This window comes from Pipistrellus hanaki (assembly GCF_964339955.1).
Source record: "Pipistrellus hanaki genome assembly, chromosome: 5".
NCBI lineage: Eukaryota > Metazoa > Chordata > Mammalia > Chiroptera > Vespertilionidae > Pipistrellus > Pipistrellus hanaki.
The window spans coordinates 71,417,662-71,441,553 of record NC_140507.1 but is presented as its reverse complement, the minus strand read 5'-3'; the positions used below and the strand labels follow the sequence as shown (position 1 = coordinate 71,441,553).

At 52.7% G+C, this 23,892-nt stretch overlaps 1 protein-coding gene across 2 annotated transcripts in view; it reads left to right on the top strand.

Annotated features, from left to right (window-relative positions):
• Positions 1-22,968, top strand: part of LMNB2 (lamin B2) — a 28,589-nt gene extending 5,621 nt beyond the window's left edge. The window contains exons 2-12 of one of the 2 annotated variants that reach the window (XM_084883511.1): positions 6,407-6,543; positions 10,630-10,786; positions 10,980-11,105; positions 17,200-17,370; positions 17,480-17,605; positions 17,816-18,036; positions 18,299-18,584; positions 18,660-18,767; positions 19,559-19,678; positions 19,910-20,023; positions 20,516-22,968. In XM_084883511.1, the coding sequence (XP_084739637.1) occupies positions 6,407-6,543; positions 10,630-10,786; positions 10,980-11,105; positions 17,200-17,370; positions 17,480-17,605; positions 17,816-18,036; positions 18,299-18,584; positions 18,660-18,767; positions 19,559-19,678; positions 19,910-20,023; positions 20,516-20,557 (1,608 nt within the window). In that variant the 3' untranslated portion in view covers positions 20,558-22,968. Of the gene's footprint in view, positions 1-6,406; positions 6,544-10,629; positions 10,787-10,979; positions 11,106-17,199; positions 17,371-17,479; positions 17,606-17,815; positions 18,037-18,298; positions 18,768-19,558; positions 19,679-19,909; positions 20,024-20,515 lie in introns of both variants that reach the window. The other variant, XM_084883510.1, reaches the window with a different exon arrangement.
• The last annotated feature ends 924 nt before the right edge of the window (positions 22,969-23,892 follow it).

The following is a 23,892-nucleotide window of genomic DNA, read 5'->3' as shown; positions in this document are numbered from 1 at the left end:
TCCTGGCCTGGCCACACCAGACCCGGCTGCTCCGGGCCTGGCCGCTCCGAGCCTGGCAGCTGCTGCTCTGGGCCTGGCCGCACCAGACCCGGCTGCTCCGGGCCTGGCCGCTCCCAGCCTGGCAGTCGCTGCTCCGGGCCTGGCCGCACCAGACCCGGCTGCTCCGGGCCTGGCCGCTCCCAGCCTGGCCGCACCAGACCCGGCTGCTCCGGGCCTGGCCGCTCCCAGCCTGGCAGCTGCTGCTCCTGGCCTGGCCGCACCAGACCCGGCTGCTCCGGGCCTGGCCGCTCCCAGCCTGGCAGTCGCTGCTCCGGGCCTGGCCGCACAAGACCCGGCTGCTCCGGGCCTGGCCGCTCCCAGCCTGGCAGCTGCTGCTCCGGGCCTGGCCGCACCAGATCCGGCTGCTCCGGGCCTGGCCGCTCCCAGCCTGGCAGTCGCTGCTCCGGGCCTGGCCGCACCAGACCCGGCTGCTCCGGGCCTGGCCGCTCCCAGCCTGGCAGCTGTTGCTCTGGGCCTGGCCGCTCCCAGCCTGGCAGCCGCTGCTCCAGACCTGGCCACACCAGACCCGGCTGCTCCGGACCTGGCTGCTCCCAGCCTGGCAGCTGCTGCTCCGGGCCTGGCCGCTCCTAGCCTGGCAGCCGCTGCTCCAGGCCTGGCCCCACCAGACCCAGCTGCTCCGGGCCTGGCCGCTCCCAGCCTGGCCGCCGCTGCTCCGGGCCTGGCCGCACCCGACCCGGCTGCTCCGAGCCTGGCCGCTCCCAGCCTGGATGCTCCGTGCTTGGCTACTGCTGTTCTGGGCCTGGCTGCTCCCAACCCGGCTGCTCTGGACCGGGCCTCTCCGGGCCCAGCCACTCCGCGTCTGGGTGTTCCTGGACTGGCCACCCTGGGCTTGGCCGCCTCTGCCCCAGGCCTGGCTGCCACTGCCCCAGGTCTGGCTGCTCCAGTGCTGGCCGTTGATGCTCTTGTTCTGGCCGCTGCTGCTCTGGGGCCTGGCCACTGCTGCTCCGGGCCCAGCCGCCACTGCCTTGTGCCTGGCCACTCCAGGCCTGGTCGCCGCCGTTCCAACACTCTGTCCCTTTTCTCTCTTCTTTTTTTTTTTTCTCTTTCAAAAAAAAACAAAACGCATTTATGTTGCAATGCTGGCTGGTGCGTTGAGCTCTGACCTAGTCTTTGATCTTTCAAGATCCTCTCTGCATTCTTTCCCAAGTAATTTCACTATCATTTGCTCTCACTTGATTTCTTCACACTGAGAACTTCCTTGGTTTCTTCCTCCTTGTCCTGGGAGCTCAGCAGGTTGGCCTGTGGCACCCCTTTGTTCTCCGCGGGCTGCTCCAGCCTGTTGCCGGGGTCGGCGCCGCCCAGGAAGCAGCCCCCGTCCTTGGCTCCGTTGCCAGCGCTCAGCAGTCGAAGGCTCAGGGGCACCCCCCCCCACTGGGGGCCCCGTCGCCTGGCTCCTTGCTGGCGCCCGGCTGGCCGGTGTCCGGCAGGGGCTCCTGCTCCTCGTGGCGTTCCTCCAGTCTGGAGCTTTCTTTCTCCCTCCCACTAGGGGAGTCCAGGATCAGAGTCAACAGACTGTCCTCTGCGCACAGTGTGCGCGACTCCGGGGGCTCGGCCTTTCGCCGCGCTCCCAGGACTCCACCTCACAGCTCCGTCTCCCCCTGCCCGAGCCTGGGTCCCCAGGGACTGGCCCAGACCTGGAGTTCGGGGCGGTCTGGACTGAGGCTCAGAGCCGCCGCCGGAGGCTTTGTTTCTTCCGGCTAGGGTAATCCAGCATCAGAGTCAACATTCAGTCCTCTGCGCGCCATGTGCGCGCGACTCCGGGGGCCCCGCATTTCGCCGTCCCCCGGGATTGTCTCCCCCTGCCGGAGCCTGGGTCCCCAGGGTCTGGCACATAACTTGGGGCTCAGCGCTGCCGGTTCGGGGGTTCAGCCCAGGCTGGGGATTCTATTTCCTTCCTGCTAGGGAACGCCAGGCAGCACCCAGCCCTCTCCTCCTCTCCGGCTGCGACCTCTCCGCGCGCGTGTGCGTGCGAGCGCGCAGCATGTCTCCGTACCTTAGGCTTTTTTTCAGCTCCTCTGATTTTCCTTCTGGTTTTCTCCCTCCTTCCTATTGTAGAGTTTTCAGTCAGTCGACTACCTGTAGCTCTGGGCAATGTCCACTCTACATTTTAGTTGTATTCCCTTGAAATTGTTGTGAGCTGCTGCGGCTAGGTGTATACCCGAGCAGCCATCTTGGATCCTCTCTTTTTATTTTTTCCCCTGCCATTTGAAAATGTAAAAACCGCCCTAACCGGTTTGGCTCTATAGAGCATCGGTTTGGCTCTATAGAGCATCGGCCTGCGGGACTCAAGGGTCCCAGGTTCGATTCCGGTCAAGGGCGTGTATCTCCGTTGCGGGCACATCCCCAGTAGGGGGTGTGCAGGAGGCAGCTGGTCGATGTTTCTCTCTCATTGATGTTTCTTTCTTTCTTTTTTTTTTTAATATATATTTTATTGTTTTTTTTACAGAGAGGAAGAGAGAGGGTTAGAGAGTTAGAAACATTGATTAGCTGCCTCTTGCACACCCCTACTGGGGATGTGCCCGCAACCAAGGTACATGCCTTTGACCGGAATCGAACCTGGGACCCTTCAGTCCGCAGACCGTTGCTCCATCCATTGAGCCAAACCGGTTTTGGCTCATTGATGTTTCTAACTCTCTATCCCTCTCCCTTCCTCTCTGTAAAAAATCAATCTATATATATATATATATATATATATATATATATATATATATATATATATATATATTTTTTTTTTTTTTTTTTTTAATGTAAAAACCATCCTGGACTTGCAGGCTGGGCAAAATCAGGCAGTGGGCTGGAGTTCTAGCCTGTAGGCCTGAGCTTGCAGACCTGGCTAGGATAACTGCCTTAAGACGCACACACCCCAGAAACACCACCCAAACCAAGTGCTTTAAACTCTGGCCCAGGAGCCTGGAGCTGGGCCTGCAAGCAGCACTCCCCTTGGACACAATCTAATGGGCACCAAAACCTCAGTCATGGAGAATGAAGGATATGGTATATTTTTAATTGCTTATCCTTATTTTTAGGCCAGTTTTAGATTCACAAAAATGGCAAAGGTAATATAGAGTTCCCATGTACCCCAACCCAGTTTCCCCTGTTAACATCTTATATCTGGCCCTGGTGGATAGCCCAGTTAGAGCATTGTCCCAACACACCAAGGTTTTGGGTTTGATCTCCAGTTAGGACACATATGAGTCAACCAATTAATGTATAAATAAGGGAAATAACAAATATATGTTTCCTTCCCTCCCGCCCCACCCCCTCTCTAAAATCAGATTTTCTTAATTTTCCCTTGAGGTCCCAGGACCCCATCCAGGATCCCCCATGACAGTGTCACATCTCCTGGACCCCTCTAGGCTGGGACATTTCTGACGCATTCACGTTTCATGCCCTGGACACTCGTGAGGAGGAGGGACCAGGAGTTTGGTAGATGCACCTCTAGTGGGTCATCTGGTGTTTTCTCATGGTCTGGCTGAGGCAGTGTTTCAATGAAATATTTTTCAAGTTGGAATTAATGCAAAAAAAATCAATGGTGAACTGTCGGACCCCTTTCATGTCCTGCATGATTCATGGTTCTGGTTCAAGGTTCGGGTTCTGGAGAAGGCCGCACACAAATGAAAAAGGGACTTTGAAGAGTATTAACTTGGGAAATGGAGGCCAGGCGATAGTCCAACTCAAGTGAGAGGACTACTACTCGCTCTGGCTTTCCCATCCCTTTTATTAAGATTAAAATGATAGGATACACCCATATCCCCTAGGCAGGAAACTCCAATAAAAGCCAATCAGTGAATTTAGGACCAACAGGTGGGGGCTGCTTCAACTACGGTACCAATATCTGGTAATTAGCTCTGACCCTTTGCAGTGTTTCCCAGACTTCCCTCATGATGAGAATCACCTGGTGGAGTTGTTAAACTACAGATTCCTGAATCCCAACTAAGAAGTGCTAAACTAGAATTTTTGGGAACATATAGGTAAAATTGTATACTTAACTAGAGCTCTAGAGCACTAGTTAAGTATACAATTTTATACAATTTTTTAAATATATTTTATTGATTTTTTACAGAGAGGAAGGGAGAGAGAGATAGCTAGAAACGTCGATGAGAGCGAAACATCGACCAGTTGCCTCTTGCACACCCCCTTCCTCCAATGTACAAGCCCCTGACCGGAATCGAACCTGGGACCTTTCAGTCCGCAGACCGACGCTCTACCACTGAGCCAAACTGGCTTCGGCCAATTTTATACAATTTTAATTCTATATGTTCCCCAGAAATCAATAATCAGCTTCTGGCAGTGAACAAAATACCCAAAACTTAAACCCAGTATCAGAACTGCTGGTTTTCCCTTTTTCCTGAGCTCTGACCTGGATCTTGGTTGTGTCGCTGCAGTTGGAGACCCTCCTGTTCGAAGAGGGGAGGGTGGGAGAGAAAGGGCTCCAGTAGGCACCCATCTTCCTATTCTTTCTTTTTTTATTGATTTAGAGAAAAGCATTGCGTGTTCTACTTATTTATGCATTCATTGGTCGACTCTTGTATGTTCCCTGACTGGGATCAAACCTTGGTGTATCCGGACGCTCCAGCCAGCGGAGCCACTGGCCAGGGTTAGGCACCAGGCTTGGGGGCAGGAGACCTTGTCTGTGGCTTCTCCCCCAGGGCACCAGCCCTCCCTGGGACAGCAGAGTTCTGGACGGTGAAATAGAAGAAGACAGAGCAAAGACAGGCATGTGAACCCAGGTGTCTTTAGAGAGTAGGGCCAGCAGTTTTTTGTGAATTGAGAGTTTATTTCAAAAGGCAGTTCCTAGAAGGTGGGAGTGGAGGGGATGACCCAAGGTGACTGCTGCTGGTGGGAGAGAGGCTCTTGCTGTGTGTGTGTGGCGGGGAGCGTGGGGAGTGGGGAGTGGCCAGGGTGCAGGAGGGAGGAACCTGCTTTGTGTCTGCTCACCTTACTGTGTATCCTGACCCCCTCAGAACTGTCCCCAGCAGACCTGCTCTGTCCTGTATTTGCACAGTTCAGGAGAGGGCAGTTTATTGATTTGTGCCTTGGTTTTCCTATCTGTGAAATGGATCCAAGAGCCAACTGAGGGATGACAGGTTTTGGAGCTGCTGCAGTAAGGCGGAATATCCAGGCTTGGGAAGGAGGGAGGTGGGAGTCGCAGCCTGGTTCTTAAGTCCCCCCTTGTCCAGATTAGCCCAGGACATTCTGGAAGATCCCACATCAGGAAACCCTCTGTCCTGTGGAAACCGGGACCATTGGTCACCCTACTGACAAGTCCTTGGCAGCTCCCCTGAACCGTCTGCTCAGGGGCCTTCCTGTGAAGGGAGGGGAGGCCCTCTCAGGATCTCAGCTGGTGTCCTGTAGCTTTGTGGCACATGGTGCAGCTGTCCAAGCCAGCTGCCCCGAGAGTGGCCTGCTGTCGCCCATCTGTCAGCACCACATGGCGACTTAACAGCTTTGTTGAGATATAACTTCCATCTGATACAGTTCACCTAATTAAACTCTGAAGCTCAGTGGTTTTTGATATATTGAAAGTATGCAGTCATCACCACTAATTCCAGAACATTCACCCCCACAGAAACTCTGTCCCCATCAGCAGTCACTCCTTGGCCCCTGACACCCACTAACCCACTCTCTGTCTCTGGACTTACTTGTCCTGGACATTTCACATCGATAGCATCACACACTCCGGCCTTTTGGGTCTGGCTCCTCTCACTGAACACTGTTTCGGGGCTCATCCACACCGTAGCGCGAGTCAGCGCTTTATCCCGTTACATGGCTGAGTAACCTTCCGGTATTCTGCCGGACCACAGTCACATTCATCCTTCAAAGAGCACTTGTGTTTTCACTTTTTGGCAGTTGTGAATCGTGCTGCTGGGAACACACGTGCAGGTTTTGTGTAAATGTGTTATTTGTCCTGGGTGGAGATCCAGCAGTGGATTTGCTGGGTTATGTGGTTACTCTCTGTTTAACCATCTAAGCAATCACCAGACTGCCTTCCACAGCGGCTGCACCTCTATGATGGAGGTTCCCATTTCCCCACGGCCTCACCGGCACTTGTCACCATCCATCTTCTTTAGCTGTCCCAGTGGGGTGAGGTGGTATCTCACCGCCCTGGTTTGGCTCCAGGTATTTGTAAACACGTGCACCTCCATGTGGGGAGGTGATGGGAAATAGAAGTGGCGCACCAACTGCTAGGGGACAGGGATGGGGCAGGTCAGGCAGCCTGGGCCTCCCAGGGTTGGTGGGCTGAGCCCGTCGGAGCCTCCCGGTCAGCAGGAGCCGTGTCCGATGGCAGGCCACCGGGACACCTGCTGTTGTGGGGCTTTCCTTCACCGGCTCGCTCTCTCCCCAGGTGAGCGGCATTAAGACGCTGTACGAATCGGAGCTGGCCGATGCCCGTCGAGTGCTCGACGAGACCGCCCGGGAGCGGGCCCGGCTGCAGATTGAAATAGGGAAACTGAGGTCTGAGGTGGAAGAGGCCAACAAAAGGTAAGGGGTACAGCTGGTGTGCTGGTGTTCTGATTCTAGGGCTGTAGTGTGTACAGGGCGGGGCAGGCGCTAAAGAGTCAGGGGCTTGTCAGCCCCCTGTGTGGTGGAGTCACTCTGAGAAGCAGCCAGAAAACCTTTGGGGCTTGTCTAACCTGGTGGCCCCACTCAGACAGACCTGGGAGCTGGTCCTGTGGGCTATTGGAGGCCAGGGGTCAGCAGTGCACTGGCTGCTGGGTGGGTGAGGGTGAGCTCTGTATCCTCGCCTTCTGCCATGTTTCCCCGAAGAAAATAAGACATCCTCCGAAAATAAGACCTAGCGCATGGAAAGATAAGACATCCCCTGAAAATAAGACCTAACACAACTTTGGGAGAAAAAAGTAATATAAGACACTGTCTTATTTTCGGGGAAACAGGGTAGCTACCCCCTTTAATCCCACCCACCCCACAACACAATTTGGCCCCAGGATGGTGTTGAACCTGGGCAGCATTCCTAGGACTGAGTCCAGGAGGTGGTAGAACCAGGTCAGCCTCCTTCAGGCCACAGAGCCCAGCTTCCCCCATGACCACCGCTCTTTTCCTCTCCCCTGGGTTTGGGAGACAGTGATGTGCCAACTTCCCTGTACCTGGGGCCCCTGCAGGTCCAACTTGCTGTCTTATGTGCGGTGAGGTGGTCTTTATCCTCTGTGCCTCCTCTGTGTGTCATCCTGGGAAATTTCGGGGCCCCATCCTCACCCAGTCAGACCCACTGAGGCCAGGCAACCTTCAGGCTGTCTTTTTTCTTATTTGCAAAGCACGTTCTCTTGCCTGCTTATAAATAAAAAGGTTTCAAAAACTGGGAGAACAAGTTGGTGCTGGTGATAATAGCAGAAGTAATACAGTGTGTGTGTGTGTGTGTGTGTGTGTGTGTGTGTGTGTGTTAATCCTTACCCAATGACATATTTTCCCCCCGTTGGTTTTTAGAGGGAGTGGAAGGGAAGGGGAGAGACAGAGAGAAACACTGATGTGAGAAAGACACATCAGTCTGTTGCCTCCCGTACCCGCCCTGACCAGGCACCCAAGGTATGTACTCTTGGCTGGAATCCATCCTTTAATCTGAGGGCCGACACTAACCACTGAGTAAAACCAGCTAGGGCAAAGTAATTTAAAAATATAGATATTTTTATTGATTTCAAAGAAGAAGGGAGAGGGAGAGAGATAGAAATGTTAGTGATGAGAGAGAATCATTGATCAGCCATCTCCTGCACTCCCTGCACTGAGGATTGAGTCCGTAACCTGGGCATGTGCCCTTAACTGGAATCAAACTGGAACCCCTCAGTCCGTAGGCCAATTCTGTATCCACTGAGCCAGACCACATATGGCCAAAGTAATTTTTTTTAATCCTCACCTGAGGATATGCTTTCATTGGTTTCTGGAGAGAGAGAAGCATCTATTAGTTGCCTCCCGATGCACACTGACCAGGGATTGAACCCACAACCTTTTGGTGAATAGGACAGTGTTCCAGCCCAACTGAGACCCCCGGCCAGGGTGTAATAAAATAATTTAAATACTACATCAAGTATTAAAGTAATACAGGGGATACCATGAGTAACACCAAGTTCAGGCATGATCCCCTTTCATCCTCACAGTGACCCTAGCAAGGCCAGGCTATCATCATCTCTTTACAGAGTGGGAAACTGAGGCATGGGATTGGGACTTGTCCACGGTCCCTCAGCTCAGCAGTGACCAGGACCAAGGCCTGGACCCTGGTTTCCTGAGTTCCTCTGGTAGTGCCAACAGCCACCTTCATATTTGTGGCATTTTTTCTTCTTTTTTTGATTAATAAATTAAAAAAAAGTTTTTTTAATTGATTTTTTTAGGGAGAGAGAGAGAGAGAAACCTGATGAAAGAGAAACATTGATGAGCTGCCTCCTGCTTGCACCCCACTGGGGATCAAGCCCGAAATCTGGGCATCTGCCCTGACCTGGAATCAACCCGACAACATCCTGGTGCATGACTTGATACTCAACCACCAAGCCACACTGGCTAGGCTTTTTTCTCCTCCTTTTTTTAACAGAGGGGATTTGTTTGTTTGTTTGTTTGTTTGTTTGTTTTTAGCAGTTTTAGGTTTACAGGAAAATGAATGGAAAGTTCGGTTTCAAAAATCACCTGTTGGGTTTCCCCATTGTCAGTGTCTTACATTAATGAATGAGCCATCCTATATAATAAAAGAGTAATATGCAAATTGACCGTACCTTCCCTACACTCACAAGCCAATAAGGAGTAAATATGCAAATAAATCCAGCCAAGATGGCTGTGGCCACAGAGAGCAGGAGAGAGGCTTGGGTTTCCCTGGCAATGGAGGAAGCCAAGCTTTCTGCGTACCCTTGCTGGCCCAGGCCTCACTCAATGCTACGAGGTTTCAATGATAGAAGATAAATAAATCTCAACAAAAATGGTAGCAGCCACAGAGCTGGAGAAAACAGAAGGCTTGAGTTGCCCTGGCCTGCCTTGACCTCCGCTTAAGGCTACAAAGTTTCAATTATAGAAGAGAAATCCTAACAAAAATGGCTGCGACATGGAGCGAGCAGGAGGCTTAGTTCTACTCAAGGCTACAAAGTTTCAATTATAGAAGAGAAATACATCCCAGATACCAGGGCCTCTTGGGTCCCCGGGACCCTTCAGTCTGCAGGCCGACGCTCTATCCACTGAGCCAAATTGGTTAGGGCTCATCTGTCCTTAAAACAGGTTCATGTCTAATAGGCAGCATATTTGTCTGCTTCGTGTGAGCGGGGCTGCTTCCACAGGCAGCTCTGGAGTGAGGACAGCGTTCTCCACACTGAAGCCTCTGATCTCTGTGCCACCCCCGTTCACTGAGCTTATGCAGTGTCCCCAGTGGTTTTCATCCAGGGTGACTGCCCCCAGGGAGCTGGGTGGTGCTTGGAGATATTTGTGGTCCTCAAAGGGGTGGGGCTAGGGATGCTGCTCAACTTCCCACAGTGCACAGGACAGCCCCTCAGAATGGCCCAGCCCTGTGTCACCAGTACTGAGACCTTAGTGTCCCCAATTACTAAGATGGCCCAACAAGTTGGGAAATAGGTGGATAAGCTTTCAAGAAAATGCAGAATTACATTCAGAAATGTATAGGAGTCTAACGTTCATGCTATTAATTGATGTATATTTAAGAATCCATTTGAGCCGAAACCGGTGTGGCTCAATGGTAGAGCGTTGGTCTGTGGACTGAAAGGTCCCGGGTTCGATTCCGGTCAGGGGCATGTACATTGGTTGCGGGCACATCCCCAGTGGGGGATGTGCAGGAGGCAGCTGGTCAATGTTTCTCTTTCATTGACGTTTCTATCTCTCTATCTCTCTCCCTTGCTCCCTGTAAAAAATCAATAAATTAAAAAAAAAAAAAAAAAGAATCCATTTGACATCTTAAATATTTGATATTGGAGATCATTGTCCATTAGAATACCAGGTGATCCTGTGTGAAAGAAATAACTAAAGTTCACGCAGGAGGTCAACTTTCAAAGGCCAGGCTTTTAATTTATAACTTTAATAAATTACACATTAGCATTCTCTCCTAAGTGATTCTTTTCACAATTAAAAATCTCAGAAAAGGCCGGGACCGGTTTGGCTCAGTGGATAGAGCGTCGGCCTGCGGACTGAAAGGTCCCGGGTTCGATTCCGGGCAAGGGCATGTACCTTGGTTGTGGGCACATCCCCGGTAGGGGGTGTGCAGGAGGCAGCTGATCGATGATTCTCTCTCATCGATGTTTCTAGCTCTCTATCCCTCTCTCTTCCTCTCTGTAAAAAAATCAATAAAATATATATTTAAAAAAAAAATCTCAGAAAAGGACATGAAAACCCATCCTTAGGGGGTTTTGAACACTTGTATTTGAAAAGAGTCCTGAAGGGCAGGGCAGGTTTCAGGAGGGTCACTTTTTATGCCCACAGGTGAGGCTCCCTTATCAGAAAGTGGGGAATGGGTCAAGTCCCAAGAGCAAAAGGGCCCTTGGCTCAAACAGAAGTGAATTTTGCCTTAGGCCCTCCCTGGGCCCATGCACAGCTGCTCAGGCCTCCCAGCTAACCTCCGCTCCTGACTTTCAGCTCCAAGAAGAGGGACGGTGAGCTCACGGTGGCCCAGGGCCGTGTGAAGGAGCTGGAGTCCCTGTTCCACCGGAGCGAGGCCGAGCTGGCTGCTGCCCTCAGCGACAAGCGCAGCCTCGAGGGTGACGTGGCCGAGCTTCGGGCCCAGCTGGCCAAGGTAGGCCCGGGAGAGGCCTCCCCGCCTGGAGACAAGAGGCTCGAGGGGCTGGGCGTGTGGGTCCTGGGGTGGCCAGGGGACTTCACGCAGGTGTGAGTTTGGTATTTAAGGACATCCCTGAGCACGAGGAGCAGACGAGTGCAACAAAGGGCAGCAGACAGGCTGTCACCTCAGCTTGTCCGGTGTCTCCCAGGCCGAGGACGGCCATTCAGTGGCCAAGAAGCAGCTGGAGAAGGAGACGCTGATGCGCGTGGACCTGGAGAACCGCTGCCAGAGCCTGCAGGAGGAGCTGGACTTCCGCAAGAGCGTCTTCGAGGAGGTGAGCTTTTCTCTCGTGTCAGCATGTGGTCCACCTTCTTTTTTTTGGTTTGGTTTGGTTTGGTTTTGTTTGTTTGTTTGTTTGTTTTGTTTTGCATGTGTCTCCAGTTTTCCCAGCACCACTTGTTGAAGAGCCAGTCTGTACCCCATTGTATATCCTCGCCTCCTTTGTAGGTCAATTTAACACTGAGGGTTATTTCTGGGTTTTCTGTTCTGTTCCCTTGACCTGTGTGTCTGTTTTTATGCCCATACTATGCCGTTTTGATTGTTGTAGCTTTATAGTATGGTTTGATATCAGGGCACATGGTACCTTCCACTTTGTTCTTTCTCAAAATTTCTTTGGCTATTTGGTGTCCTTTTTTAAAAAGAACATGTTTTATTGATTTTAGAGAGAGACATTGATCGGTTGCCTCCTGCACATACCCTGATAGGGAATAGAACCGGAAATATAGGTATGTGCCTGACTGGGAATTGAACTGGTGACCTCTCAGTGCATTGTACAATACGCAACCAACTGAACCATACCAGCCAGGGTTACTTGGCGTCTATTCTGGTTTCATATAAGTGCTAGGATTTGTTGTTCTAATTCTGTGTGTGTGTGTGTGTGTGTGTGTGTGTGTGTGTATGCCAAGATCACTCTTATCAGAAAAATTTAGGAAACCAAGCCCTTTGAGATAGCCCTCTCTCTGGCCAGTGTTACAAAACAAAAATGTAAGTGGCCTGCGGCTGTCCCACCCACTCCAGTGTCACAGAGGAACTCCCTGCATGGCTGGACCAATCGGATGTGCAGAAGGTAATTGTTAGACCTCAGTGGTCAGGATAACCAGGGAATGAATCGAGTGTCTTTTTGTGTTTCTTTATCCAGGTGGTAAAGCCAGGTGGACAGACTAAAAGCAAGGGTGCTGAAAGGTGACATGATGACCAGTTCTGAATAATATGTTGAGCAGTGCTAATCCATTACTTCTTTTCTATTAATCACTTACCAGATATATGATTTTTCCATTTATTTTTCAGTTCCCATCCCTTTCTCCTTCAGCACCTTTAGTAGCCATCAACTTGTTTTTTGCATCTGTGGGTCTGTTTCCATTTTATTTTGTTTGTTTGTTTTGTTCTTTAGATTCCACATATAAGTGAAATCATATGGTATTTTTCTTTCTCTCTTATTTTTCCAACTTATTTCATGTTGTAGGATACCTTTTTTTTTTTTTTTTTTTTTAATATATTTTATTGATTTTTCACAGAGAGGTAGAGAGAGGGATAGAGAGTTAGAAACATCGATGAGAGAGAAACATCAACCAGCTGCCTCTTGCACACCCCCCACTGGGGATGTGCCCGCAACCAAGGTACATGCCCTTGACCGGAATCGAACCCGGGACCTTTCAGTCCGCAGGCCGACGCTCTACCACTGAGCCAAACCGGTGCCGGCTTCATGTTGTAGGATACCTTGTAGGTCCATCCATGTTGTTGAAAATGGCAAGATTTTTTAAGTTTTTTTTTTTTAACTTTTCTTTATTTATTTTTTTATTAAATTATCTGTGTATATATTTTAACATTGCCCCTCCCCCCCATACATACCCTCCCTCCCCAGAGTTTTGTGTCCATTGGTTGTACTTAGATGCATGTATACAAGTCCTTCAGTTGATCTCTTATCTCCCCCAGATCTCCCTACCCTCCTGGCTGTAATTTTACAGTCTGCTTGTTGCTTTACTGTCTTTATATCTGACTTTTGGTTCATCAGTTTATAATGTTCTTTAATATCCATAAATGAGTGAGGTCATGTGGTATTTCTCTTTCATTGACTGGCTTATTTCGCTCAGCATGATGTTCTCTAGTTCTATCCAGGTTGCTGCAAATGATGAGAATTCCTTCTTTTTTATGGCAGCATAGTATTCCATTGTGTAGATGTACCATAGTTTTTGGATCCAATCATCTGCTGACGGGCACCGAGGCTGTTTCCAGATTCTAGCTATTGTAGATTGTGCTGCTATGAACATAGGGGTGCATATATCCTTTCTGATTGGTGTTTCTAGTTTCTTGGGATATATTCCTAGGAGTGAGGAGTGGGATTACTGGGTCAAATGGGAATTCCATTTTCAGTTTTTTGAGGAAACTCCATACTGTTCTCCCCAGTGGTTGCACCAGTCTGCATTCCCACCAGCAGTGCACAAGGGTTCCTTTTTCTCTGCAACCTCGCCAACACTTGTCGTTTGTTGATGTGTTGATGTTGGCTATTCTGACAGGTGTGAGATGGTACCGCATTGTTGTTTTGATTTGCATCTCCAAAAATGGCAAGATTTTATTATTTTTTATGGCTGAGTAATATTCCATTGTATGTATGTACCCTATCTTTAATCAGCTATGAGTGGACACTTAGGTTGCTTCCATAGCTTGACTATTGTAAATAATATAGCAATGAACATAAGGTGCATCTATCTTTTCGAATTAGTATTTTTTTTTTTTCTGGTAAATAATCAGAAAAGGATTTGCTGTGTCATAAGGTGGTTCTATTTTTAATTTTTAAGGCACCTCCATACTGTTTTCTAGAGTGGCTATGCCAATTTATAATCCTACCAACAGTACAACAGAACAGGAGTTCCCTTTTGTCAACACTTGTTTGCTCATTCATTGATGATAGCCGTTCTGATAGGTGTGAGGTGAGATCTCATTGGGATTGGGTTTTAATTTGCCGTTTTCTGATGATTACTGAGAAATGACATTGAGCACCTTTTCATATGTCTATTGGCCACTGGTGTGTCATCTTAGGAAAAGGTCCTCTGCTCATTGTTTAATAGGATTTTTTAAAAATATATATTTTATTGATTTTTTACAGAGAGGAGGGGAAGGGATAGAGAGTTAGAAACATTGATGAGAGAGAAACATCGATCAGCTGCCTCCTGCACACCCCCACTGGTGATGTGCCCGCAACCAAGGTACATGCCCTTGACTGGAATTGAACCTGGGACCTTTCAGTCTGCAGGCCAACTCTCTATCCACTGAGCCAAACCAGTTAGGGCGATTGCTTTTGTTTTAATTGTTGAGCTGTATAAGTAAGTTCTTTATATATGTTGGGTATTAATTAATCTCTTATCTGCGGTATTGTTTGCAAATATCTTCTCCTGTTTGGTTGGTTGGTTGTTTTTTGTTGTTAATCCTCACCTGAGGATATTTTTTCCATTGAATTTTCAGAGGGAGTGGAAGGGAGGGGGAGAGACAGAGAAACATTGATATGAAAGAGACACATCAATTGGTTGCCTCCCACAGGTGCCCCAACTGGGACCAGGGATCAAGCCTGCAACACACGTACATGGTCTTACCTGGAACCAAACCCACACCCTTCATTTGGAGGCCAACACTAACCATTGGCCCAAACTGTCCAGGGCTGGCTGCCTTGTATTTTATTATTTCAAGTCTTACACTTAAGACTTTCATCTAATTTGGGTTCATTTCTGTGTGTGGTGTCAGCAGTCTAGTTTCACTCCTTTGCATGTGGCTGTCCAGTTTTCCCAGCACCATTTATTGAAGAAACTTCCCTTTCTCAGACAACATGGTATGTTTTTGTTCCTTTATTGAAAACTAGAGGCCTGGTGCACAAAATTCGTGCATGGGGGCGTCCCTCAGCCCAGACTGCACCCTTCGGTCTGTAGACTGACGCTTTAACCACTTAGCAGAAGTGGCGGGGCCAGGGCGTTTCTTAAGATGGACACTTTGCCCTGGCTGGGTTTCTCAATGGTTAGAGCGTCAGCCCACAGACTGCAGGGTCTCGGGTTTGATTCCCAATCAAGGGCATGTACCTGGGTTATGGATTTGATCCCCGACCCCAGTCAGGGCACATTCAGGAGTCAACTAATTGATATCTCTCTCTCCTCCCCCACCCCCCCCCACTCTCCTCCCACCCCCTCCCTTCTACTATCTTAAAAGCAATGGAAAAATATCCTTGGGTGAGGATTTTTAAAAAGATGGATTCGTCATTGGGTTTAGAGCCCACCTGGATAATCCAGGGTGATCTTACCTTGAGACCTATAATTTAATTTTATCTGCAAAGTCTTTTTTCTTTTTAAATTAAGGCCACACTCGGTTCTAGGGATTAAGATATAGCTATACTTTTTTTTTTTTTTTTTTTTGAGGGGGGGTGGGTAGAGAGGATTCAACTGATTGATCAGTTGCCTCCTGCACATGTCTGAATTGAGGATTGAACCTGCCACCCTTTGGTATATGGGATGATGCTCCAACCAAGGGAGCCACACTGGCCAGGGTGCAGGTATTCCTTTATGGGCCACCATTCAGTCCGCTCCAGTCCCTCCCCATCCAAGGGCAGGGTGGGGCCATGCACTCCCCTCTGTTCCTGAGTCTGGTCACCCCTCATCCTAATCCCTGTGCCTTGGCTCCCTGGCATAGCCAGGCCTGGCTGTGAGGGGGCTCATGTGGGGCCCTCCCACGTCGTCATCACAGGGCCCATTGTGCTGCCATGGCCCAGACGGAACCTTGCAGCCGGGCAGTGGGCAGTTCCTGGGCGGGAAGAGCTGCTGGCAGGAGGGCGCACATGCAGCTGAGAAGTGGTCTGTGGCTCCAGCCAGGCCCCATGACAGCCAGGGGAGCCAGGGAGAAGGCCAGGAGGAGAGCTGAGGGGGCACCCATGGAGGTACCCCAGTCTACCAGGGACCAATGAGGAGGCCCCTGTGGGGTGATGGGAGCACAGCGTGGAAGGGGGCCCTGAGTGGGCTGTGCCGAGCTCCTGGGGGGCTCCACAAAGGGGACTGGAGGGAGCCCATGGGGGGCAGTGAGGGGTGTGCGCAGGGCACTGCCAGCGGGACTGGCGAGAAGCTGTGGGGCACGTGGTTCAGGCGGGCGTGCCGTCACGGCTTCCTGGGATGACAGCGACGACGACTGGTTTCTGAGCTGGCATGAGAGAAGAGGATCCTCTTCCTCTGGAGCCCCTAGTCTTCCCCCCACCTGCACTTGGCCCCACTGAGTGTTTGGACTTCCGCCTGTCACTGTCAGTGGCCAGATGTCTCAGGCCCTGGACACCTGGGACAGACTTGGTCAGAAACGTATTTTCTAACTAGAGGCCTAGTGCATGAAAATTCTTGCACTGGAGGTGGGGGGGTCCCTTAGCCGCCTGCCCCTCTCACAGTCCTCAGGGGCGGGAGGTGACGCCCCCATCGCACTTCTGCTGCTGCAGCAGCGCAAGCCTGGCCGGCCCTGGGCAGCTGGGCAGCCGGGCAGCCAACATCCGAGGCTTGCCTGTGCCTCGGGCGGGTCCTGGGGGCTGGAGGGCTGAGGGGGTTGGGAACCCTAGAGGCAGGTGCCCCGGAGGGGCTGAGGGACTGGGCACCGCTATCTTGTGGCTGTAGGCTCCACCACCTTTGAGGGCGTGGCAATCAATTAGCATATGCCCTCCTTATTAGATAAGGATAATTTCATTGAAATATTCTCATGTCATAAAGCTTTTTTAAAAAAATATATTTTATTGATTTTCTACAGAGGAAGAGAGAGTTAGAAAACATCCATCAGCTGCCTCCTGCACACCCCCTACTGGGGATGTGCCCGTAACCAAGGTACATGTCTTTGACCGGAATCAAACCTGGGACCTTTCAGTCGGCAGGCTGACGCGCTATCCACTGAGCCAAACCGATTTCGGCTCATAAAGCTTTTAAAGTGTACAATTTAGAGTGGTTTTTAGTATTCAACAAGGTTGAGGAACCATCACCTCTAATTCTAGAACATTTCATCACCCCAAAAAGAAGCCTGGCACCCATTAGCAGTTTCCCCCACACCCCCTACTTCCTGTCTCTGGATGTGCCTGTTCTGGACAGTTCACTGTGCGGCCTTTGGTGTCTGGCTTCTCACTGGACATCGTGTTTTCAAGGACCATCCATGTTGTAGCGAGTACCAGTGCTTTGTTCCTTTTCGTGGTTGAGTCAGTTTGTCCACTCACCATTGAAGGACGTTTGGGCTGTGTCCTCTGGTGACTGTGAACCGGGGTGACTCCTCAGAGGTTCCCTGTTTGCACACCTGACACTCGGGGGGGAGACACTGGTGAGCAGGAGGGGTTGGTGGCAGGGCTGGGGGTGTTAACCGGCACCCTCTGTCCCCAGGAGGTGCGGGAGACGCGCCGGCAGCACGAGCGGCACCTGGTGGAGGTGGACAGCGGCCAGCAGCAGGAGTACGACTTCCGCATGGCACAGGCCCTGGAGGAGCTGCGCAGCCAGCACGACGAGCAAGTGCGGCTCTACAAGCTGGAGCTGGAGCAGGCCTACCAGGCCAAGGTGCGGGGAGGGCCGGAGAGCGGCGGGGACGACAGGGGCGGGGACGGGACAGGGAGCGGGGACGGACAGGAACGTACGGGTCCTCATCTCCCTGCTCCCGTCTCCTCAGCTGGACAACGCCAAGCTGTGCTCGGACCAGAACGATAAGGCCGCCAGCGCTGCCCGCGAGGAGCTGAAGGAAGCACGCATGCGAGTTGAGTCCCTCAGCTACCAGCTCTCCAGCCTCCAGAAGCAGGTGACTGGAGTCCCTGCCTGCCCCTGCCCCTGCCCCACCACCTAGCAGTCCTTCCTCCCGCCTGGGGTAGTTAGGCACCCGGCCATTCCTGTCCCTCCCTGAGTGAGGCTCCCAGCTGCTGCCCCCACCAGGCCTGGGGTCTGGCTTGGAGCCAGGTGGGCTGCTTACGACCCACAGCCGCCCTGACCTGGCCCGTGGACCCCTCCCCAGGCTAGTGCAGCTGAGGACCGGATCCGGGAGCTCGAGGAGGCCCTGGCCGGGGAGCGTGACAGGTTCCGGAAGATGCTGGACGCTAAGGAGCTGGAGATGACAGAAATGCGAGACGTGATGCAGCAGCAGCTGGCCGAGTACCAGGAGCTGCTGGATGTCAAGTTGGCTCTGGACATGGAGATCAGTGCCTACCGCAAGCTGCTGGAGGGCGAGGAGGAGAGGTGAGGGAAAGGGGGAGGCAAGGGGTAGTGAGAAGAGGTGGGGGGAAGAGAAAGCAAGAGGTTGCTGGCTAGGAGGAGAGATCAGGTGGCAGGAAGGGAGAGGGTGGGAGGTGGGGGGGCGGGGTTAGGGAGGTATAAGGAGGAGAGGCCAGCCTGGGGCTGGTCAGGATGGACTGCTGAGTGAGTCTGCCCACTTTGCACTGTCTGGGCTGTTCCGTTCTGACCTTAAGCCACCACCAGTCACCCTGTGCCCCTCCCCCAGGCTGAAGCTTTCCCCCAGCCCATCGTCACGGGTCACCATCTCAAGGGCCACCTCGAGCAGCGGCAGCAGTGTGTCCATGATGGGACGCTCTGGCCGCAGCAAGCGGAGGCGGCTGGAGACAGAGGAGCCGCTGGGCACGGGCTCCAGTGGCATCAGCTCGGGCGGTAGCAGCAGCAGCAGCAGCAGCTTCCACCTGGCCCAGCAGGCCTCGGCCACGGGCAGCGTGAGCATTGAGGAGATCGACCTGGAGGGCAAGTTTGTGCAGCTGAAGAACAGCTCGGACAAGGTAAGGAGCCCTGCTGCTGGGCGGAGGGTTCCCCCGTTGGGTCTGGGCTGTGTTTCAGGCCGTTCCCCTTTGCAGGACCAGTCTCTGGGGAACTGGAGGATCAAGAGGCAGATCCTAGAAGGGGCAGAGATTGCCTACAAGTTCACACCCAAGTATGTGCTTCGGGCTGGCCAGACTGTCACGGTAGGTGGAGTGGGTGGAGGGAGTGGGGGGTAGGAGGAGTCACCACCAGTGGGAGGGAGATGGCAGCATACAGACAGGTGACAGGACGTGTGATGGGGCTGGAGAAGCAGGACCAGGCGTGGGGGATGGAGTCGTGGTTGAGTATCCGGTTTTGAGAAAAGCTGCCCGCAGTCACAAATCACGTGTGTGCGGCATTGTTCCAATGGGCCCTCCCCAGAGCCCTTTGGAATGCCTAAGTGTCATGCCAGGTTCCCATGGTGGAGGTGGGTCGGTCCAGGCCAGTGGTCGGCAAACTCATTAGTCAACAGAGCCAAATATCAACATACGACGATTGAAATTTATTTTGAGAGCCAACTTTTTAAAACTTTTTCTAAAGAATTTTTTCTAAATCTTCAAAATAGACTTGCCCAAGCCATGGTATTTTGTGAAAGAGCCACACTCAAGGGGCCAAAGAGCCGCATGTGGCTCGCGAGTCAAAGTTTGCTGACCACTGGTCCAGGCTATCTGGGCCAGTGGGAATTGGCAAGAGATGAAACTAACAGTTATGGACATGGGCCTTGAAGCTAACAGATCCCAGCTCATCCTGTTTGCCAAGATGAGTGTCCTTGGCCACTATGAACTTCAGTCTCTTCTTCCATTCCCTAGTGATCATGTCTGGGTAGGACCCAGTAAGGTTGGAAGGATTAAATCCCTGGTATATCTATTGGGGGCTCTGATAAGGGACGGGCTAACAGCACATGGACTGGGACCAGAGCCAACATTGACATGGAGGCCCTCCTGTGTGTCTCCAGGTATGGGCAGCTGGCGCAGGGGTGGCCCACAGCCCCCCATCAACACTTGTGTGGAAGAGTCAGAGCAGCTGGGGCACAGGCGAGAGCTTCCGGACTGTCCTTGTCAACGCTGATGGGGAGGTGGGTATTTGGGGCTTGGGATGTGGGGTTCCTCTGCCTCAGCCCTGGGGCCTCCCCTATCCACCTCACACCACACCACCAGCCAGTGCAGGAAGGAGCCTGGGGTGGGGCCCGGTCCGCAGATGGCACTCTGCAGGGTGGTGACACCCTGAACAAGCATGGTGGCTGCACCTATGTGGGCTGGGCGCTGCACCTGAGGGGTTGGGTGGTCATGGCTCTTGTCTTACACAGGAAGTGGCCATCAGAACGGTGAAGCAGTCCTCGGTGGTGCGGGAGACCGAGAACGGGGAGGAGGGAGAGGAGGAGGGAGCCGAGTTTGGCGAGGAGGATCTTTTCCATCAGCAGGTAGGCCCCGGGCTCACTCATACATATACATGCATACACGTGCACACATGCACACGTGCACTGCGGGCCCTGCAGTTTGTAGTCAGAGCAGCCGTGGGGGCAGCACTCCTTGCCTCTAGGTCTTGCCTGTTGTGTGGACTCGGGGTACCAGTCCTGGGACCCCTGGGGGTGGGGTGCCTCTCCAGGTGGCACCACTGCTCTCGTGGTCTCCAAAGGCCCTCTGGCACCATGACTTTGGTCGGAGAAGGGTGAGTTAAATGATGGCCTTTGGGAGAAGATGGAGATTCTCGCACCACACCTTTAGATTAGGCTGTGCGGCTTCTGGTGTTTGAGACAGAATTGTGACATGTTAATGTAGCTGAAAACAGAAGGGAGACGTGGAAGGTTCTGGAACAGGGACAGTTGTGGCCGAGGCCATTAGCCCTGTCTTCCTGAGGCGGCTCCGGCCCTGGTGGGGTTGGGGCACGTGTGACGGCGCTGTCCTTCCTCCAGGGGGACCCGAGGACCACCTCCAGAGGCTGCCGCGTGATGTGATGGAGCACGCTCGCCGCCTCTCTCCCCAGAGCCACTGAAGACTTTTCATATCACTGGCTTTCTCCAGTCCTTCATACATTTCTAGAGAATTTTAAGCGAACTGCCAGAACGCGGGGTGGGTCTCTGTCTGTCCTCTCAGTGGGTTTCTACGGACCCTCCCTCCAACCACTGTCCAGGTGTCTCTCGGTGCCCATTCCCGTGGGGTGGACCCCGGGCCCAGGAACCTAATGGCTGAGGGGTTTGGTCTTAGAGGCTGGAGGGCCCAGCACTGCCCCGCCCTCCCCAGTCTGAGGGGAGGGCAGAGAAGCTGCAGGAATTCAGTAGTTGTCCTTTGTGTTATTAAGCTTTTAAAAACCAAAATCAGAATCCAGGCTCCTGCCTGGTGGGATGGGGTGTCCCGTGGGTTTGGAGGCCCCCAGAACGGGGTGTGGGAGCTCGTGGGAGTCACAGGCTTTACTGTCTGCCTGGCTTTGGGGTTGTTGCGGCTCCTGCTCTGAAGGTGCTGGTGACAAGCAGGGTTTTCCACCTGGTGACCAGGGCGCCGCTGGGTGGGGGCTCCTTGTCCCCACTGTGGCTGCCTAACCATGCATTTCTGGAACAAGACCAGGAGGACAGGAGAGAAGGAAGCCTGGGGAAGGGACACTTCCAACCCAAGACTGGTAGCCGGTAAAGTGAGGGGACGAGTGTGAACTCGGTTTTAGGACCACGTCCACGTGGAACCACTCGGTGCCCGCCCGTCACGGAGACACTGGCTTCCGGAGCCACTGGACGCCCCTCCCCCACACACACCTTGTGCCGGGCTCACTGCCAGCCTCCCACCCTCATATACATATATACATGGTGACCCCAAAAAATGTATACACACTGAATAATTATAAAGGCAGTGTTTATTAAAACACGTTTTTTAAGTTGAGTATCAGCTATTACAGTGTATACGTTTTTTGTGGACACTGTATTCTGCATATCTATCACTACTCTTGCTTCTATCTGTAACTCTAGTGGAAATAGTTACTCAGGCCACTGCCAGCTGCCCCCTTTAGGGTGGTTCCATGACAGGGCTAGCTCCTGGCTGCCTCGTGACCCTCTCTGCATTAGCCTACCGTTTACAGCCCCACCTAGATACACAGAAGTTATTTTTTTAATGGATATTTATTTTTTTACATTGGTCAGTACTCAGATCGCCGATCCTGCTTCCATGGCTCAGGCCAGAGTCACGGGGACCCTCCCCCAGGGAGCTCTGAGCCGGATGGCACACTTCTTCAGAAAGGGCAGCTATGAGCCTGGGCAGTCTCAGAGCACCCCATGGCTGGCCCCCTGGCCCCCGTGGCTGGGAGCAGCACCCCTGCCCATTGCCCTGCGCACCCCCAGGCCTGGCTTTCCTGGGGAATTGCTTATAGTGGAGAGGGGTGGAGACCAGGGCCCGTGGCCGTGGAACCCCAGTGGCTGAACCAAATGTGTATGTTCAGGGTTCACCACAGCCCTCGCTTTACAGCTGGTCCTTCCCGTGGCCACCCTAAGTTCCCAGGACAACTCAGAGGGTCTGGTAGGCCGCAGAGAGCCTGGCAGTGCAGCACCTGTACCCACCCGAACCTTTCCTGGGTGCTGGCAGGTTCCTGAGGCTGAAGGCTGTGTGCAACCCCCACCCCACACAAAAGGGGCAGTGACATTTTGGGGAGTCTGGGAATCAGAACTTTTTGAATTTGGGTCCGTGGTTTGCTAACGGTCGTTCTGTTACAAGCTTGTGGACAGAAAGGGAGAGGGCCCCAGGGCCTGACAGCCTTGGGGGGAGCCGGGAAGTGGCCAGGCCACCAGCGGGGAGAGTCATCTGGGCTGGGGGGGGACACTCGTCAGTAACGAAGTGTCCGAACCATGGGGCAGAATCAACGTGAAACTGCCTGCCCTGGCCAGGGAAACAGTGCAGTCTCCTTAAACGGGCTTAGCTCTAAGCCACTTACAGTGATGCAGAAGGGATTCCTCTGTCTGAGCCCCCGTCACGTGACTGAACCCAGCACTGGTCCCAGAGAGAAACCAGGCCGGCCCCCAGCCGCGGGGAGGTCAGAGCCCAGGCCTGGGCGCCCACCTCGGACGCGATCACTCAGCTAGTTTCCGAGCGGAGAGGACAGGAGACCCTGCGTGTGCTCCTGTGAGCATGTCCGCAGGACCACCCTTCCCCCGCCAGCAGCTACTCACCGGTTTTCCGTCATCCGGCCTCAGCACACTGGCAGTGGAGGCGGCTTCCAGAACTGCGGGGTGGGGTTGGGGGGGGGGGTCTGCACTTTCATTTCAGATGTGTCGGTGGTTTTAAGGTGCATGCCAAATGTGTGGTCTTTTCTTCCCTCCGATGCTTTGTAATATACATTTTCTGACTGGAAACGTTTTGTACAACACTCCAATAAACATCTTGCTTTTAAGCTGTGCCTCTGAGCTTACTCTGAAGCCGATTACTGAAGCCCAACTGTTAAATGCCAATGGGCTTCTTCCCGAAAGACTCACTGGAGGGTGTCGGGATGGGCAGTGCAGGGTCCCACTGACCTCACCCCTCCCAGGAGCAAACTCACACAACAGTTCCTGTCCCTGAGACACCTGAGGGCTGGACGTGGTCTCTGACAGACAAGGCAGAGATGAGCAGAAGGCAGGGAGCACCACTGCTCGAGTCCTCCACCTGCACAGGGCGCAGGGGGCCTGCAGTGGCTCACAGCCGCTGGCCCAGATCCTCCTGCCTCTGAACAAGGGACGCCAGGGCCCGGGCCCCCACCTGAGACTGACGCTTAGGTACCTGCTAGGCTCCTACCAACTGCCCAGACCCCCTGACAGCCATCACCTACACAGGCCACTTTCTGCACAACGAGATAAACAGAAGGCTGGAGAGGTGGGGCTCAGTCTTACATTTCATGAGCCTGTTTTGGCCTGAACAAAGGGAGCAAGTGGGATAGCACATTACTACACACACCTGGCTCCCGACCCCAGGCCAGTCCTTAGGCACCAGCTCACCTACCGCCACACCGCCTGCAGTCTACTACATCAGAACACTTTTCCATGACCGGGAGAGCGGAATTTTGTCTAATTCTTTTTTTCTCTCTTTTTTGTTAATTCTCACCGGAGGATATTTTTCCATTGATTTTTAGAGAGAGGGAAAGACAAGGAAATATCAATGTGAGAGAAACATTGACTGGTTGCCTCACGAATGCTCCCCAACCAGGGCCAGGGATCGAACCTGCAACCAAAGCACGTGCCCTTTTCAAGATTCAAACCCGGGACTGCACTCTACCCACTGAGCCACATGCTAGGGCTACTTTGTCCAATTCTTTTTTATTTTTATTTCAGAGAGGGGGAGT